The sequence below is a fragment of the Medicago sativa genome, chromosome 3, assembly GCF_051527215.1.
Source record: "Medicago sativa cultivar Bolivia chromosome 3, Bolivia_mono, whole genome shotgun sequence".
NCBI lineage: Eukaryota > Viridiplantae > Streptophyta > Magnoliopsida > Fabales > Fabaceae > Medicago > Medicago sativa.
Window position 1 is genome coordinate 37,915,875 of NC_140751.1, and position 19,542 is coordinate 37,935,416.

The 19,542-nt window shown below is 37.8% G+C and overlaps 2 protein-coding genes and 2 non-coding genes across 4 annotated transcripts; 2 read left to right on the top strand and 2 right to left on the bottom strand.

The window, feature by feature from the left end:
• Window positions 1–10,641: 10,641 nt before the first annotated feature.
• LOC146937486 (small nucleolar RNA R71) lies at window positions 10,642–10,747 on the bottom strand. Its single transcript, XR_015033746.1, has one exon. It is a non-coding gene; the product is annotated as a small nucleolar RNA R71 (small nucleolar RNA).
• A 150-nt stretch (window positions 10,748–10,897) lies between these two features.
• LOC146937487 (uncharacterized) lies at window positions 10,898–12,833 on the top strand. Its single transcript, XM_085749442.1, has one exon. The coding sequence runs from the start codon at window positions 10,898–10,900 to the stop codon at window positions 12,365–12,367; it is 1,470 nt and encodes a 489-aa protein (XP_085605568.1). The 3' UTR covers window positions 12,368–12,833.
• Window positions 12,834–15,894: 3,061 nt separating this feature from the next.
• Window positions 15,895–16,000, bottom strand: LOC146937488 (small nucleolar RNA R71). The gene has a single exon (XR_015033757.1). It is a non-coding gene; the product is annotated as a small nucleolar RNA R71 (small nucleolar RNA).
• Window positions 16,001–16,199: 199 nt separating this feature from the next.
• Window positions 16,200–17,804, top strand: LOC146937489 (uncharacterized). Its single transcript, XM_085749443.1, has 2 exons — window positions 16,200–16,640; window positions 16,704–17,804. The coding sequence occupies exons 1-2, from the start codon at window positions 16,200–16,202 to the stop codon at window positions 17,682–17,684; spliced, it is 1,422 nt and encodes a 473-aa protein (XP_085605569.1). The 3' UTR covers window positions 17,685–17,804.
• Window positions 17,805–19,542: the final 1,738 nt, after the last annotated feature.

A 19,542-nucleotide genomic window follows, 5' to 3' on the forward strand; every position in this document is an offset into this window, starting at 1 on the left:
CTTGGTTACTTTTCTTTTATGTCATGTATTTTGTTTCTTCGTAAGTTGAAATGCACGATGTAAGAATCATGAATTTTGTATGGATTATGTATGATTTATGAAATTTGAATGGATTATGTATGCATGTTTAAAAGTTCAAGTTTTTTGCTAATGAAAAAAAAAGTTATTCTTTCCACCAAAAAATAAATAAATTCAAAAATTCATGGGTATCTGTTCTGGACCGGCCAAAAAGACCTTTGGCCCATTTACTTAGGCCCAGTACAATCCAAAGCTCAAACGTCACGTTTGGCAACGTTACTTGCGACACACCCCTTCCTCACGAGGGGGGTGCACGGAGCGAGCGAGACCGGTTCAAATGAGCCACAACGTCTCTCTGCACGTTCCCGCAATAAACTCTCTGGCGGTTACACTTCCCATGATTTCGTAACCGCTAGAGACAGGTGTGCCACTACAACGACTCTGCAGCCCTCCACCTCTATAAATAGGGGACTCACCGCAGTCCCCAAGGTAGAATCTATCTCTCCCTATAAACCCTCACTCTCTGATCTCTACTGACTTGAGCGTCGGAGTGCCTGCATGTACACACCCCCTATCTGCTCCAAGAAGCATTCTGACGTATTCCACTACCATCTAAACCACCGCATTTAAAGCACCGGCAGTCACCTTCTGATCAGGTACGATCAGTGGCGCCGTCTGTGGGAAAATATAAGCTCTCCCCGTTTTTATATTCCTAAAAATCAAAGCTTTCGAAAAAACTTCAATGGCTGGCAACGATGCCAACTCCCAAATACGAAGTGAGATACGCATCCCTCAACGGGATGGTATGACATCCTCACCTTCACCTGTAGACACGCCCAGAGAGGAACTGTAATACCCCGTTTTCCCAACATAAAAATTTTAAAAATAAATCAGAGTTTCTCAACGTAAACGGAATGTTACATTTCTTTTCTTAAAATCGTAAACGGAATAAATAAATATTTATCCTTCAAAAATCCAACAACGTAATATTTAAAACATCGCAGCGGAAATATTTCAACATCTTAAACAATCTTTGGCACAAGGGCCTCAACATAAAATCTCATAATATCTTAGTTCAACAACAATTCTTAAAAGTTTCATAAGGTAATACGTAAGGAATAGAAAACAATGACAAAATTCTCATCCCGTTACGTATCAGAGCACCTAAGACACACCCTTGTGAGGAGTTCACTCACGACCGCAATTAATCTTGGTTACCTGCAAGTTACCCATACGAAGAGCAACATTTTCAAGCAGAAGGGGTGAGATTTCACATTCATTAATAATAAGCATATAATTCTTCAATAGAATTTAACAACATAAACATCATCATCATCATATCATATTAATAATCATATAAAATCATAGCATCATCATAAACAACTTCATAATCAATCATCAATAACAACTTCTTACTCAACTTAATCAACTTGACGACTTTGACTCGACTATGCAACTTCAACTTGACTATGCAACTTCAACTTCTTAAAACCATCTTGATAATACAAATGCATGTGGTACCAATTCAGGGCATCAAGCCCCCCAACATATTTGAGCGTAAAAAGGCTCCAGGGCATCAAGCCCCCAACTTAATTGAGCAAAAGCTCCAGGGCATCAAGCCCTCAACTTGAATGATGTATGCATGGACTCAACAACAAATCAACAACTTCAATGACATCAACAACAACTTACAACTTAATGACATTGACGACAACAGTGACAACGACAACAACAACATCTTCTCATGATAATATCATAATTCATCAATTATAGACAACATCTTATATCATCATATTAAATAACATATACCTTCATATAATACTTCATCAATCATGAACAACATCATAAAACATCATATTCTTCAATCATAAACAACATCATATAACATCGTATTTAAGCAACAACAATAATTCACTATGTATATTTGTAAAAACATAATAAATTATCCACAACATATTTTCATGTCAAATCAAAGCTACTGGAAAGATATCACAAATATCAACAACTTTCATGTTTATACCAAAGACTAATTCATAACAGAAACATGTGAAACAAACGCAAAAACATGAAACAGAGAATGCTGTCACCGTAAAATTTTGCTAAGACCTCCTTGGAGTATTTTCATCATAACTCAAAAACTAAAAATCATATTCACGTCAAACCAAAGCCACTGGAAAGCTAACAAAATTATCTAAAACTTTCATGGTTACAACAAAGGCCAATTTTGTACCGATCAATACCAGTTTTCATTTTAAATTTGAAAAAGTTGTGCAGAAGTCCATAAAAATTCACTGTGACCTACGTGCAGTAATTTGACCATAACTCAAGTTTTATAAATCATTTTGACATCAGACCAACGACATTATAAATCTAACATTCATACCTACAACTTTCGTGTTTACACCTAAGACCAATTCCGCACCGATCAATACTAGTTTTCATTTTAAAATTCGGGGCAGAGATGAAAAAAAATCAGAAAAAGCAACTTATATTATTCAAACTTCACATTCATTCAAAATCATCTCAATCAACAACAACATAACATAAATCATCAATTGAGCATAATTTATTAAGTATCCAAATACATATACCAAGAGCATGCAATTTCATCATCAACAATTCATTTATCAACAAATTAACATACCCAAACATATCACTACAACTAGAGCACGAATTTCATCAATTAAATTGCAATTCAAAACCCTAACTTCTTTAATCATCAAAATAAAACAACAACAAACATGTTAAACCCTATTTCAGAACCATATAGTTATGATTAAAGAAGGTTAGTCCCACCCTTACCTTAGATTAATTGACAACAAGGTTCTACAAACTTCTCCTTCTCTGACTCTTCTCTTCTCTTCGTTTCTCCTCTTTCTCTAGGTTTCTCCTCTTTCTCCCACAAATAGTTTGCACGAAATCCTTATTTTCTAACTCTGACTCTCCTATATATATATATATATATATATATATATATATATATATATATATATCCTTAACCTATTTATTTTCTCTTAATTCCAATTCTTCCCCAAAGCCTCATTATTCTAAATAATTATATTTCTCCACTAAATATACTTTTCCACTAATTATATTCTCCCACTAAATATATTCTTCTACTAAATAACACATAATAGCATATTTCATCAAAATATATATGTATATAATATTTTAACACCAAATAACAAATATATCTCTACACAAAACAACAAATATATTTCTACATCAGCTAACATATATATTTCTACACAAAATAACAAATATATTTTTACACCAGATAACATATATATTTATACACAAAATAACAAATATATTATACTAATAAATACCAACATATAACATAACAAAATATCACTCAAAAAATATATCAACTAAATTATAAAAAAGACATCTAATCTCAATAAAATAAATAAGTAATAAAGTAGGGCCTTACAGGAACCAGCACAAATAGTTCCTCTCCAGCAAAGACCTCTGCAGGGTCCTCTACATCCTACTGAGACACCTGAAGATACTACGCCAACTGGTGCCCTCGTCAGCAACCTGCTCAGCACGGTTCAACGACCAATGTCGTTAATCGAGGAACAGAACCGACACCTGATGGATCTGGAGCAAGCACGCCCACTAGTCCCGACCAAACAGACTCCTTCCCCAGTACGTAGCAGAAGAGGAAGGAGCCCTCGCCAGTCACGTTCCAGATCCCCGAGGCACCTGTAACACCCTATTTCTATTAAGCGGTAAAACGCGTGAATACATCAGAAATATTCTAGAAATAGATGCTACGTCTCCGAATAAACCACAAATCATACATGCATAAAGATCATGTTACACAACATAGCAGCGGAACAACATATAATTCATAAACATCTCCAAATCTCAACTTAATACAAGTGTATCCTCCAAATCTGAACAACCATAACATCTCAAATCCAAATACATAATCAAATAAAACAACATGCAAGAACTATCCTAGATCAGAGCCCTAATCTAGACACTTGCATAGATAAAAGAGGAACTCCACTCCTCGGCAACATCAAGCAAACAGACTAAGCATCCTGCACTCCATTTACCCGTCCATACAGAAAGGTAGGTGGTAAACCACTGAGGGTTAGCATTACATCATCATAATCCATATAAGATTAACAAGAACTTTGAAGATGAAAGATATAATCAAGGATAAAGAATGACAATCCATACATAATTCCACAATATTCACAACATATAAATATTCCAAGATCATTCAATATCATCATACCAAGTTCATGTCCACAAGTGTATCATACACATATCACAACCTCACCTTGTCAATCAACAATTAACAATTCAATCCGCAAGTACAATTAGCAATATAATCAACCATCAAACACATCTTATTTGCAATTCAATCCACCAACAGTTTATGCAATGTCTCTAGACTCATCTAGATGCATGTGGTACCAAAACACCTCAAGGTCGTCACCTTCGATGCAACAAAAACATCGTAATCACCTCCATTGGATATAAAAATCGACCACCATCAGTCATGTATGCATGAACATATGACTCAACTACAAATGCATATGTTCACACAAACAATAATCACCTCACCATCACCAATACTTGTATATATGCAATCATTAACAATTCACCATCACATATCATATATACAATCACCAACCACATCCAAAAATCACACAACATGTAGTTGTCACATAATTACACCACCAATCATCTCCACATAACATATAATAACTCTCCATAAAGGATTCACAATCAATTGATTCTCAAAAGTCATCTTTAGTCAAGTTCGTCTCTCAAAATCACAAAATTAATTAATTGAACATTTGAGTCAAAACCAAGTAAACAAGCTCAATTGCCTATGCCTTGTATTCTCACAATTCACATATGTGTGCAGTAGAGGTTACATAAGCATTTCATCGGCCAAATGCGACGAATTCACGAAAAACTCAAAGTTCGTCTCGTTTTATCACTTTTCACAAAATTTCCATTTTCAAAGCAAAACAAGTTCAAACTTGATGGAACCAATCACAACCATTTTTAGAAATCATACAAACATTACGCAACTGTAATCCCACTTCAATTTCCAGAGAAAACGAGTTTTTGGAAAAATCAACGTTTGGACCGTTTTTACAAAAGTTAGACGATTTTCATAAATTCAAGTCCAAACCAATTCAAATCATGTTCCAGTAGGATTAAAGGTGTAAACGAGGTTAATTATGTCCAAAGAAACATTTTAGAAGTATCGGATTGGTCCCCAAGTGCTCGAAAACAAAAATCAAAAATTGCTGAACTGGGGCTAGGACGCGAAAGCGTCCTCTGCACGCTTTAGCGTCCTAGTTCCAGAAACTCCTGGAACAGCACGCTTTTGGGACGCTTCTGGGATGCTGATGGGATGCTTAAGCGTCCTAAGCACGCGAAAGCGTCCTACATCAGATTCCCAGAACTCAGTTACGGGTTCTAGTTCAATTCATTCCAAAATCCACTTTTCAATCCCCCAATTCACCCAAACCAGTTCCAATAAGTGTTTATAGGTCAAAATAGGTTCAATACACTTAAACACATACAAGTTTTGGAATTAAATCATCAACATAACCAAATTCACCAATTTCTCAATTCATTCTCAACTTTCAATAATAATATCAAATCTCATCATTAATTCACCAATCTTGATACCCAAAGTACCAATTCAACAACAACATATTCTAAATCAATAACAACAACTAATGAGTACAAATTCATGCACAATTCAACATCACAACATCAATTCTCATCAAACTTGCTCAAGAACACAAAACACCAACAACTATACATTTGAACATGTTAATTCACATACTAACATGCAATTATCACATAAATCATGTTCTCAAACATAACAACAACAATTATGCACGAATTTTACAACAATTAGGTTCAATTCATCAATTTAACAAAAATGGGTAAAGAGAAAAAAAAGATGAATTATGGTTGAAGCCTAACCCTCTTACCTCTAGCTCCAAGATTCTCTAACACAAGCTTCAATTTAGCTTCTAGATGATGAATCTCCTCTTCAGCTCTAACCCTTGATGTTGTTCTTTCCTCTAGCCTCTATCTCTTCTCTTCTCAATGAAAATGAAATGAAAATGTTTGTAACCCTATCTCTTCTCACTAACATTAGTTTATAAAGGCTCACTTAATGGGCTTATCTCACAAACCTTAATGGGCCTAACCCATTTCTAATTCAACCTCAAAATGTCACTACTCACTTACCGGTAAAATATAACACTAACGGTCACTTAACGGTAAATAAAATAATTACTACACCCTCTAGTAACTTGGTAAAATAGTAACTCTCACTAAACACTAAAAAAAATAACTTTCTGCAAAATTACAAAATTACCCCTACTCTCAAAATGACCAAAATGCCCCTAAGTCCAAAATGACTAAAATACCCTTCTAACACTGAATTCTACGATTCCCAACCAAAAATACACACAGAGGCAAATAATCACACATGAGCACATATAGCACACATAAATAATAAATAAAATAAATCTAGCAAAAAATCGGGCTGTTACAACTCTCCCCCACTAAAAAGAATTTTCGCCCTCGAAAATTACTTGAAGGAAACAACTTTGGATACACAACCCTCATCCTACTCTCCGATTCCCAAGTGGCACTCTCACCGGTTGGTCCAACCCAAATCACTTTAACCAAAACGACCTCCTTGCCACGCAAACGCTTCACTTCACGATCCTCAATCCTAACTGGCCAAGTCTCAACAGTCAAATTATCTCTTACTTCCAAATCATCCACTTGAATCACATGAGACGCATCATACACATACTTCCGCAACTGAGACACATGAAACACATCATGAAGATTCGACAAAGATGGCGGTAACGCAATCCGATACGCTACGACCCCAACCTTCTCAACAATCTCAAAAGGTCCAACAAAACGAGGAGTCAACTTCCGACACTTCAAAGCACGTCCAACACCAGTTATAGGATTCACTCTCAAAAACACATGATCACCAACCTGAAACTCATGGTCTTTCCTCCTCTTATCACGATAACTCTTCTGCCTACTCTGAGACGCTTTCATCTTCTCTTGGATCATCTTAACCTTTTCCGTAGTTTCTTGCACAACATCCGGTCCTAACAAAGCACTTTCTCCTGACTCATACCAACACAAAGGAGTCCTACACCTCCGACCATACAAAGCCTCAAACGGTGTCATACCGAAACTAGAATGAAAACTGTTGTTGTAAGTAAACTCAATCAACGGTAAACATTCAATCCAACTAACACCTTGCTCCAGCACGCAAGCTCTCAACAAATCTTCCAAACTCTGAATAGTCCTCTCCGTCTGACCATCATTCTGCGGATGATAAGCAGAACTCAACCTCAACTTAGTTCCCAAAGCATCTTGCAAACTTTCCCAAAATTTAGAAGTAAACCTCGGATCCCGATCCGACACAATACTAGAAGGAACACCATGCAATCTAACAATTTGCTCAATGTAGATCTCAGCCAACTTCGCCACAGACATACCGGTCTTAATAGGAACAAAATGTGCCGACTTCGTCAACCGATCAACAATCACCCAAATAGAGTCAAAACCCTTAACAGTCTTCGGCAACGCTTCAACAAAGTCCATCGATATACTATCCCACTTCCACTCTGGCACAAACAACGGTTGCATCAAACCTGACGGTCTCTGATGTTCAATCTTAGACTTCTTGATAACATGCAAAATACACTGTCTAAATAGTTTGTATTCCATTTAATTTAGAGTCAATTATTTTATTTTGCACGATTACCGCTAGTACTTTGATGTGTTTCAGGACCATAAGGTGTAAAAAGCAGAAGTGAAGAAAAATGAGGAAAAGAAAGATATCATGTGTCACAAGCCCAACGACCTTTGGCAATTTTTCTGTTCAAGAATTAGACTATAAAAGCACATGAGACACTCAGTTGCAATGGACCCCGAGTTTTTGTTCATCTTTATTTCTTTAGAACCCTAGCTGCCGTACAATATTTTTGGCCTGCAATATTTTACACTCGTAGCTTGGACGATTCATTGAGGATTCCAAATTTTCTAGCCGCTGCAATTTACATATATTTCATCCGATTTAAAGTTTCAGTTTTTCCCTTTATTAGCCTTTTAATTCCTGTTATCATTCTTATTCCTGGTTATTAAAATTTCCTTGTTCCTGCGCGTAAGTTTCTTAGCTATTGCATACTGCCGTATTCATCCAATTCCAAGCCTATTGGATTTTTATTGTTGCTGCTACTAATTCTTCAATTCCATCACTTGCGGTTACTGTGCAAACTCAATTGATTGAGGATTATTATTATTATGCCCTGGCTGTAGTTGTCCTTTTCTGCCTAATTTAAAGTAGGGTAAAATATGCTTTTCGTCCCTGTAATTATAGGCCATTTGAATTTTCGTCCCTGAGCTTACTAATCCTCCCATTTCGTCCCTGTAAAAGTTAATCACTTGAAATTTCGTCCCTCGCCCCTTTTAATCACTGCCACGTCAGCAAATTACCAAAATGGCATGGGAAATGACGAAAATACCCCTGGCTTATTTTTTTTTTGTTTTTTTTCCTTCAAAATTTTTTTCCCAGCTTTTTCCCGAATTTTTTTTTACGATTTTTTCTCCGAAAAATTTCATTTTTTTCAGTTTTAATTTTAACATTTTTTTTCCAAAATTTTTTAATTATTTTTTCAGATATTTTAATTTAAAAAAATAATTTTCACAAAAATTTTTTTCCCGAATTTTTTTTACGATTTTTTCTCCGAAAAATTTCAGTTTTTTCAGTTTTAATTTTAACATTTTTTTTCCGAAATTTTTTATGATTTTTAATTATTTTTTCAGATTTTTTTAATTTAAAAAAAGAATTTTCAAAATTTTGAAATTTTTTTTAAGGGAAAAAAATAAGTCAGGGGTATTTTCGTCATTTCCCATGCCATTTTGGTAATTTGCTGACGTGGCAGTGATTAAAAGGGGCGAGGGACGAAATTTCAAGTGATTAACTTTTACAGGGACGAAATGGGAGGATTAGTAAGCTCAGGGACGAAAATTCAAATGGCCTATAATTACAGGGATGAAAAGCATATTTTACCTGCCCTTTAAAGTATCCATCCAAATAACAGGTTCGGTTCCTTTATTTGTTTGCTTTTATATGGATTCATCAAGGAAAATAGGTTTAGATTATTATTTTATTATGTCTGAGTAGTTTACTTTGAGCCCGGAATGTGAGGATCGTCACACCAATGATACTCTACTAAATTGTATGTTATATAATTGAAACAAGAAGTGTATTTTTAGTCCGAAAATTCTGTTTTTCAAATTAAAAGCTTCACTACGAAAGTAGGAACATAGAGATATCGTTTACGTGTCGAAAGAGCGGCAACGATAACGGACTTAGGAAATTCGGAAAATAATATAAAAAGAAAACAACGAAAGCACTTTTTAAATTAATTTAGAAAATTTATATTTTCAAAAAGGGATTTTAGAATTATAATCATGCACGCGAAAGCTGACGGTTATAAGTTTAAAATCTGGTAACGGGCGTGCGAAAGCCGACGGTACCTTTAAATTGATTTTCTACTAAAAATTACTTTTTCCAAGAAAGATTTAATTATTTTTCAGAAAAGGACTTCGAAGTTGTAATTCGTACCACGCGAAAGCGGGCAATTGCAGGTTCGACTTTCTGGCACCGCATGCGCTAGAGTAAGCGGCGTCTTTAACTTAATTATTTCCCGCGAGGAAAATTATCTTGTTTTAATTATAAAACTACTACTTTGTGAGTATCGATGGTCGACGAGAACTACATTCCGATCTCTTGTTATTATTATTAAATTAAATTCATTGCTTTATTTTATTACGCGCAAATTCCAAACAATTTTCATTTTGCCTTAGATAAACATAGAAACGACAAGAAGCGGTACTTGTTAAATTGGTCTCTGTGGATACGATACTTTTTATACTAAAACCGACATAGCCGTGCACTTGAGGCCCTGTCAAGTTTTTGGCGCCGTTGCCGGGGACCAATTTTTGGCAATATCGCTACTCTGTTGTTACACCGTTTAGACTAAGGCCCTTTTATTTATTTAAAAAAAAAACTTTGTATGCGAAAAACCCGAAGTGCCGAAAATCTAGGCAGCTACGTTGACGAAATTGAGCGCTACTTTCGAGCTAGGCGCCGATTGTTATTCGATACCCCGTCGCAGTCTGAGCCTCAATCAGAAATGGGCGACAACAACAACGATAACCGGCCACTGAAGGATTTCGCTGTGCCCTCTGAGGAGGAGCCTCATACGAGCATTGTTCGCCTTGCCATTGCGGCGAATAACTTCGAGCTCATGCCCTCTTTAGTGCATATAATTCAGCAAAATCAGTTCTCCGGAAACCCAACGAAGGACCCGAACTTGCACCTTGCTACATTTGTGCGGTTCGCTGAGACGCTGAAAGTGAATGGCGTCGACCCTGAAGCCATTCATTTACGTTTATTCCCTTTCTCCCTCAGGGAAAGAGCTAGCGCATGGCTTAATTCCCTGCCGTCAAATTCCATAACGACATGGAATGAATTAAAAAAGGCGTTCCTCGCTAGGTATTTCCCGCCGAGCAAAATGGCACAATTGAGGAACCTAATTACCTGATTTAGGCAGAATGACGGAGAGTCTTTCTTTGAAGCGTGGGAGAGATACAAGGATCTTTTGCGAGCTTGCCCGCATCATGGGTTGGAAAAGTGGCTGATCATCCATACCTTTTACAATGGTCTCCTGTATAACACAAGGATGACTATCGATGCCGCTGCGGGAGGAGCTCTAATGAACAAGCCGTTTGCTGAGGCTTGGGGCCTGATCAAGGATATGGCCCAGAACCATTACCAATGGGGGATCATCTGAGCGCTAAAGTTGATGCGCTATATAAAAAGATAGATAGTCTATCCATCATTCCACCTGCCCCCGTGGCCGTTGTGGCCCCTAACTGTGAGATTTGCCGGACACCTGGACACACTCCTACTGAGTGTCATCTGTTAGTCGGTACGGACCAGGCAAACTACGCGCATGGGAACCCATACGGGCAAAGAAATCCTAATTTCCCATATAAAAATAGCAATCCCACCTATTCGCAAAATCTTGCACCCATTGCACCCCCTGGTTTCCAAGGTCAAAGAGGAGCCCCTGTTGCTCCTCAAAAGTCTAACCTGGAGCTAATGATGGAAAACTTCGTCATGGCTCAGACCCAACAGAACAAAGAATTCCTGAATCAGAATATCCACACTAATGAAATGATTAAGCAGCTTACATCTAAAGTTGATATGTTGGCCACTCATAGCAAGATGTTGGAAACACAAATTTCTCAAGTGGCCCAACAGCAAGCATCTGCAGCTGCACCATTAGGAACATTCCCTGCGCAACCTCAAACAAACCCAAAAGGGGAGCTAAATGTTGTTACCCTGCGTAGTGGAAAAGAGGTAGGGAATCCTAGTGAGAGGGAAGGCACTGAGAAAGAGTATGCGCCTGTTGAGAGTGAACAAACCTCAAAGGGAAAGGAGGGAGTTGAGGAAGAAAAAGAGAAACCCTATGTACCTCCACCTCCTTGCAAACCTCCAATCCCATTCCCTCAAAGACTAGCTAAATCAAAGAGTGAGGGACAATTTAAAAGGTTTGCTGAGCTCTTGAAAAAGCTCCATGTTAACATCCCTTTCATTGAGGCTATTATTCAAATGCCTTCTTATGCAAAATTCTTAAAAGAAATTCTGACAAATAAGAGGAAGGTTGATGTCGATGATACTGTAGCACTCACTGAGGAGTGTAGCGCTATCATTCAGAACAAGATGCCACCTAAATTGAAAGATCCCGGGAGTTTTTCGATTCCTTGTGTTATTGGCAACTACATCATTGATAAAGCTCTCTGTGATTTAGGTGCTAGTGTGAGTCTCATGCCTCTGTCTATCTACAAGAGGCTCAATCTAGGAGAGTTGAAACCAACAAAAATGTCCCTACAACTAGCTGACCGATCCATAAAATACCCAGTTGGAATACTGGAGGATGTTCCTCTAAGAATTGGTCAGCTGTACATTCCCACTGACTTTGTGGTGATGGACATAAGTGAAGACTCTCACATCCCTATCCTCCTAGGAAGACCCTTTTTAGCCACTGCTGGTGCTATTATAGATGTCAAGAAGGGAAAAATAACCTTCGAGGTTGGAGATGAAAAGATCGAGTTCCTCTTATTCAAATTCATGAACAACCCATCAATTAACGATTCATGCTGCCTTGTTGATACCATAGATGGGTGCGTTAAGGGTTACTCTTCAAAGTTACTCCCGAATTATAGGTTGGAACCCCCCTGAAAGCTGAGTAAGGCGTCGAGCTACCGACGTTAAATGAAGCGCTGCGTGGGAGGCAACCCACAGTTTTTATTTATTGACCTTATTTTTATGTTTATTTTTTTTAAAGAAATAAAAAGATCAGTCAGAGTTGACGAGGATAGGTGGCATGTCCCAAAGGCAAGAGAGGAAAAAATTGGCAAGGATATATGGATGATCCAGCATCATTGGATGCCCCCAGATGACCTAGACGACGATTGATCTGCTAGGTAGTGTCTTTCCTTTTCTTTTATTTTTATTTTTATTTATTTCCATTGAGGTCAATGTCAGTTTTAAGTGTGGGGGAGGAATTTCCCACCTTAACAGTCTAAGTCTTAATTATCGAGTCGAAAAAATGTGTAGTTTTTGCTTGTCTAATTCTCCCGTTTTTATGAACCAATAAAATTTCAAAAATAAAAAATAATAATAATAATAATAAATTTAAGGCTGAGTTCGATGATGACTTTATGCATGTAAACACCCTTACCCTTTTTAAGTTTCACTCAACTCATATCATGTTTCAATGTGAAAATTCTCTTTTTGAGAAAAAGCACAAAGTTGCAGTCTTTGAGTAAGTGTATGAGTAGGTATTTTAAGGAGCACGTTCTAACTTTAATGGTAACTTAGACCCTTAAAAGTCTTCAGAGTAAAAGTAGTATAAGTTTGTGTGAGAAATAATGTGCTTTATTGTTATAAATTGTTAAACTAAAATGGGGCGGGAGAATGGCACCAACATGTGGAGGAAAGGACATTCCCTCTCTGACTTCCTAAATGTGGTGGTGACTCCCTAAATTGAGCTTAAGTTCCAAATCCCTCAAAAGAGGAAATAAATTCATCAAAGCTAGGGGGAAAGGACACCCTCTCCATAAAGACTTTCTACGCGAAGATGATAAAAATTTTGCAGCACTACTTAGGGTGATTTTGAATCTAGGAGGAAAGGACACCCTCTCCATAAAGACTTCCTATGAGGATAGATAGCCCCTAAGCAATCTGCAGCCCCTTGTGCTTATTGTTAATTTAATTCTAACTAAATTCCCATCTCTCTTATATGAAATGAAGAAAGGACTTTTCTCGGTTGATTTACTGTTGAAGTTAGAACCTGTTTCCTCATAATACCTCTTACACAGGCGCAATAAAAAGCTGGACTCCACACACACACTCACTTGAAACTGTTGTAGGTTGATGTGATCCTTGAAAAGTGTTTAGGTTGTGATAAATGCATCTTGAGAACAAAGCCTTGAAAAATAAAAATGCAATTGATTTCTAGTTCATTCTGTTCTTCTGAATTATGTTGTTGTCGTCCCTTGCTTTTTGCTTGAGGACAAGCAATGGATCAGGTGTGGGGGAGTTTGATAACATGCAAAATACACTGTCTAAATAGTTTGTTTTCCATTTAATTTAGAGTCAATTATTTTATTTTGCACGATTACCGCTAGTACTTTGATGTGTTTCAGGACCATAAGGTGTAAAAAGCAGAAGTGAAGAAAAATGAGGAAAAGAAAGATATCATGTGTCACAAGTCCAACGACCTTTGGCAATTTTTCTGTTCAAGAATTAGACTATAAAAGCACATGAGACACTCAGTTGCAAAGGACCCCGAGTTTTTGTTCAGTTTTATTTCTTTAGAACCCTAGCTGCCGTACAATATTTTTGGCCTGCAATATTTTACACTCGTAGCTTGGACGATTCATTGGGGATTCCAAATTTTCTAGCCGCTGCAATTTACATATATTTCATCCGATTTAAAGTTTCAGTTTTTCCCTTTATTAGCCTTTTAATTCCTGTTATCATTCTTATTCCTGGTTATTAAAATTTCCTTGTTCCTGCGCGTAAGTTTCTTAGCTATTGCATACTGCCGTATTCATCCAATTCCAAGCCTATTGGATTTTTATTGTTGCTGCTACTAATTCTTCAATTCCATCACTTGCAGTTACTGTGCAAACTCAATTGATTGAGGATTATTATTATTATGCCCTGGCTGTAGTTGTCCTTTTCTGCCTAATTTAAAGTATCCATCCAAATAACAGGTTCGGTTCCTTTATTTGTTTGCTTTTATATGGATTCATCAAGGAAAATAGGTTTAGATTATTATTTTATTATGTCTGAGTAGTTTACTTTGAGCCCGGAATGTGAGGATCGTCACACCAATGATACTCTACTAAATTGTATGTTATATAATTGAAACAAGAAGTGTATTTTTAGTCCGAAAATTCCGTTTTTCAAATTAAAAGCTTCACTACGAAAGTAGGAACATAGAGATATCGTTTACGTGTCGAAAAGCGGCAACGATAACGGACTTAGGAAATTCGGAAAATAATTTAAAAAGAAAACAGGGAAAGCACTTTTTAAATTAATTTAGAAAATTTATATTTTCAAAAAGAGATTTTAGAATTATAATCGTGCACGCAAAAGCTGACGGTTATAAGTTTAAAATCTGGTAACGGGCGTGCGAAAGCCGACGGTACCTTTAAATTGATTTTCTACTAAAAATTACTTTTTCCAAGAAAGATTTAATTATTTTTCAAAAAAGGACTTCGAAGTTGTAATTCGTACCACGCGAAAGGGGGGAATTGCAGGTTCGACTTTCTGGCACCGCATGCGCTAGAGTAAGCGGCGTCTTTAACTTAATTATTTCCCGCGAGGAAAATTATCTTGTTTTAATTATAAAACTACTACTTTGTGAGTATCGATGGTCGACGAGAACTACATCCCGATCTCTTGTTATTATTATTAAATTAAATTCATTGTTTTATTTTATTACGCGCAAATTTCAAACAATTTTCATTTTGCCTTAGATAAACATAGAAACGACAAGAAGCGGTACTTGTTAAATTGGTCTCTGTGGATACGATACCTTTTATAGTAAAACCGACATAGCCGTGCACTTGAGGCCCTGTCAAGTTTTTGGCGCCGTTGCCGGGGACCAATTTTTGGCAATATCGCTACTCTGTTGTTACACCGTTTAGACTAAGGCCCTTTTATTTATTTTAAAAAAAAACTTTGTATGCGAAAAACCCGAAGTGCCGAAAATCTAGGCAGCTACGTTGACGAAATTGAGCGCTACTTTCGAGCTAGGCGCCGATTGTTATTCGATACCCCGTCGCAGTCTGAGCCTCAATCAGAAATGGGCGGCAACAACAACGATAACCGGCCACTGAAGGATTTCGCTGTGCCCTCTGAGGAGGAGCCTCAGACGAGCATTGTTCGCCTTGCCATTGCGGCGAATAACTTCGAGCTCATGCCCTCTTTAGTGCAGATAATTCAGCAAAATCAGTTCTCCGAAAACCCAACGGAGGACCCAAACTTGCACCTTGCTACATTTGTGCGGTTCGCTGAGACGCTGAAAGTGAATGGCGTCGACCCTAAAGCCATTCGTTTACGTTTATTCCCTTTCTCCCTCAGGGAAAGAGCTAGCGCATGGCTTAATTCCCTGCCGTCAAATTCCATAACGACATGGAATGAATTAAAAAAGGCGTTCCTCGCTAGGTATTTCCCGCCGAGCAAAACGGCACAATTGAGGAACCTAATTACCTGATTTAGGCAGAATGACGGAGAGTCTCTCTTTGAAGAGTGGGAGAGATACAAGGATCTTTTGCGAGCTTGCCCGCATCATGGGTTGGAAAAGTGGCTGATCATCCATACCTTTTACAATGGTCTCCTGTATAACACAAGGATGACTATCGATGCCGCTGCGGGAGGAGCTCTAATGAACAAGCCGTTTGCTGAGGCTTGGGGCCTGATCGAGGATATGGCCCAGAACGATTACCAATGGGGGAGCGAACGCGCTCTAGCTGAAAAAGGCTAGCCCAAGGCAGGGATGTACGAGGTTAGCAGTTTTGATCATCTGAGCGCTAAAGTTGATGCGCTATATAAAAAGATAGATAGTATATCCATCACTCCACCTGCCCCCGTGGCCGTTGTGGCCCCTAACTGTGAGATTTGCGGGACACCTGGACACACTCCTACTGAGTGTCATCTGTTAGTCGGTACAGACCAGGCAAACTATGCGCATGGGAACCCATACGGGCAAAGAAATCCTAATTTCCCATATAAAAATAGCAATCCCACCTATTCGCAAAATCTTGCACCCATTGCACCCCTTGGTTTCCAAGGTCAAAGAGGAGCCCTTGTTGCTCCTCAAAAGTCTAACCTGGAGCTAATGATGGAACACTTCGTCATGGCTCAGACCCAACAGAACAAAGAATTCCTGAATCAGAATATCCACACTAATGAAATGATTAAGCAGCTTACATCTAAAGTTGATATGTTGGCCACTCATAGCAAGATGTTGGAAACACAAATTTCTTAAGTGGCCCAACAGCAAGCATCTGCAGCTGCACCATTAGGAACATTTCCTGCGCAACCTCAAACAAACCCAAAAGGGGAGCTAAATGTTGTTACCCTGCGTAGTGGAAAAGAGGTAGGGAATCCTAGTGATAAGGAAGGCACTGAGAAAGAGTATGCGCCTGTTAAGAGTGAACAAACCTCAAAGGGAAAGGAGGGAGTTGAGGAAGAAAAAGAGAAACCCTATGTACCTCCACCTCCTTGCAAACCTCCAATCCCATTCCCTCAAAGACTAGCTAAATCAAAGAGTGAGGGACAATTTAAAAGGTTTGCTGAGCTCTTGAAAAAGCTCCATGTTAACATCCCTTTCATTGAGGCTATTATTCAAATGCCCTCTTATGCAAAATTCTTAAAAGAAATTCTGACAAATAAGAGGAAGGTTGATGTCGATGATATTGTAGCACTCACTGAGGAGTGTAGCACTATCATTCAGAACAAGATGCCACCTAAATTGAAAGATCCCGGGAGTTTTTCGATTCCTTGTGTTATTGGCAACTACATCATTGATAAAGCTCTCTGTGATTTAGGTGCTAGTGTGAGTATCATGCCTCTGTCTATCTACAAGAGGCTCAATCTAGGAGAGTTGAAACCAACAAAAATGTCCCTACAACTAGCTGACCGATCCATAAAATACCCAGTTGGAATACTGGAGGATGTTCCTCTAAGAATTGGTCAGCTGTACATTCCCACTGACTTTGTGGTGATGGACATAAGTGAAGACTCTCACATCCCTATCCTCCTAGGAAGACCCTTTTTAGCCACTGCTGGTGCTATTATAGATGTCAAGAAGGGAAAAATAACCTTCGAGGTTGGAGATGAAAAGATCGAGTTCCTCTTATTCAAATTCATGAACAACCCATCAATTAACGATTCATGCTGCCTTGTTGATACCATAGATGGGTGCGTTAAGGGTTACTCTTCAAAGTTACTCCCGAATTATAGGTTGGAACCCCCCTGAAAGCTGAGTAAGGCGTCGAGCTACCGACGTTAAATGAAGCGCTGCGTGGGAGGCAACCCACAGTTTTTATTTATTGACCTTATTTTTATGTTTATTTTTTTTAAAGAAATAAAAAGATCAGTCAGATTTGACGAGGATAGGTGGCATGTCCCAAAGGCAAGAGAGGAAAAAATTGGCAAGGATATATGGATGATCCAGCATCATTGGATGCCCCCAGATGACCTAGACGACGATTGATCTGCTAGGTAGTGTCTTTCCTTTTCTTTTATTTTTATTTTTATTTATTTCCATTGAGGTCAATGTCAGTTTTAAGTGTGGGGGAGGAATTTCCCACCTTAACAGTCTAAGTCTTAATTATCGAGTCGAAAAAATGTGTAGTTTTTGCTTGTCTAATTCTCCCGTTTTTATGAACCAATAAAATTTCAAAAATAAAAAATAATAATAATAATAATAATAAATTTAAGGCTGAGTTCGATGATGACTTTATGCATGTAAACACCCTTACCCTTTTTAAGTTTCACTCAACTCATATCATGTTTCAATGTGAAAATTCTCTTTTTGAGAAAAAGCACAAAGTTGCAGTCTTTGAGTAAGTGTATGAGTAGGTATTTTAAGGAGCACGTTCTAACTTTAATGGTAACTTAGACCCTTAAAAGTCTTCAGAGTAAAAGTAGTATAAGTTTGTGTGGGAAATAATGTGCTTTATTGTTATAAATTGTTAAACTAAAATGGGGCGGGAGAATGGCACCAACATGTGGAGGAAAGGACATTCCCTCTCTGACTTCCTAAATGTGGTGGTGACTCCCTAAATTGAGCTTAAGTTCCAAATCGCTCAAAAGAGGAAATAAATTCATCAAAGCTAGGGGGAAAGGACACCCTCTCCATAAAGACTTCCTACACGGAGATGATAAAATTTTTGCAGCACTACTTAGGGTGATTTTGAATCTAGGAGGAAAGGACACCCTCTCCATAAAGACTTCCTGTGAGGATAGATAGCCCCTAAGCAATCTGCAGCCCCTTGTGCTTATTGTTAATTTAATTCTAACTAAATTCCCATCTCTCTTATATTGAATGAAGAAAGGACTTTTCTCGGTTGATTTACTGTTGAAGTTAGAACCTGTTTCCTCATAATACCTCTTACACAGGCGCAATAAAAAGCTGGACTCCACACACACACTCACTTGAAACTGTTGTAGGTTGATGTGATCCTTGAAAAGTGTTTAGGTTGTGATAAATGCATCTTTAGAACAAAGCCTTGAAAAATAAAAATGCAATTGATTTCTAGTTCATTCTGTTCTTCTGAATTATGTTGTTGTCGTCCCTTGCTTTTTGCTTGAGGACAAGCAATGGATCAAGTGTGGGGGAGTTTGATAACATGCAAAATATACTGTCTAAATAGTTTGTTTTCCATTTAATTTAGAGTCAATTATTTTATTTTGCACGATTACCGCTAGTACTTTGATGTGTTTCAGGACCATAAGGTGTAAAAAGCAGAAGTGAAGAAAAATGAGGAAAAGAAAGATATCATGTGTCACAAGCCCAACGACCTTTGGCAATTTTTCTGTTCAAGAATTAGACTATAAAAGCACATGAGACACTCAGTTGCAAAGGACCCCGAGTTTTTGTTCAGTTTTATTTCTTTAGAACCCTAGCTGCCGTACAATATTTTTGGCCTGCAATATTTTACACTCGTAGCTTGGACGATTCATTGGGGATTCCAAATTTTCTAGCCGCTGCAATTTACATATATTTCATCCGATTTAAAGTTTCAGTTTTTCCCTTTATTAGCCTTTTAATTCCTGTTATCATTCTTATTCCTGGTTATTAAAATTTCCTTGTTCCTGCGCGGTAGTTTCTT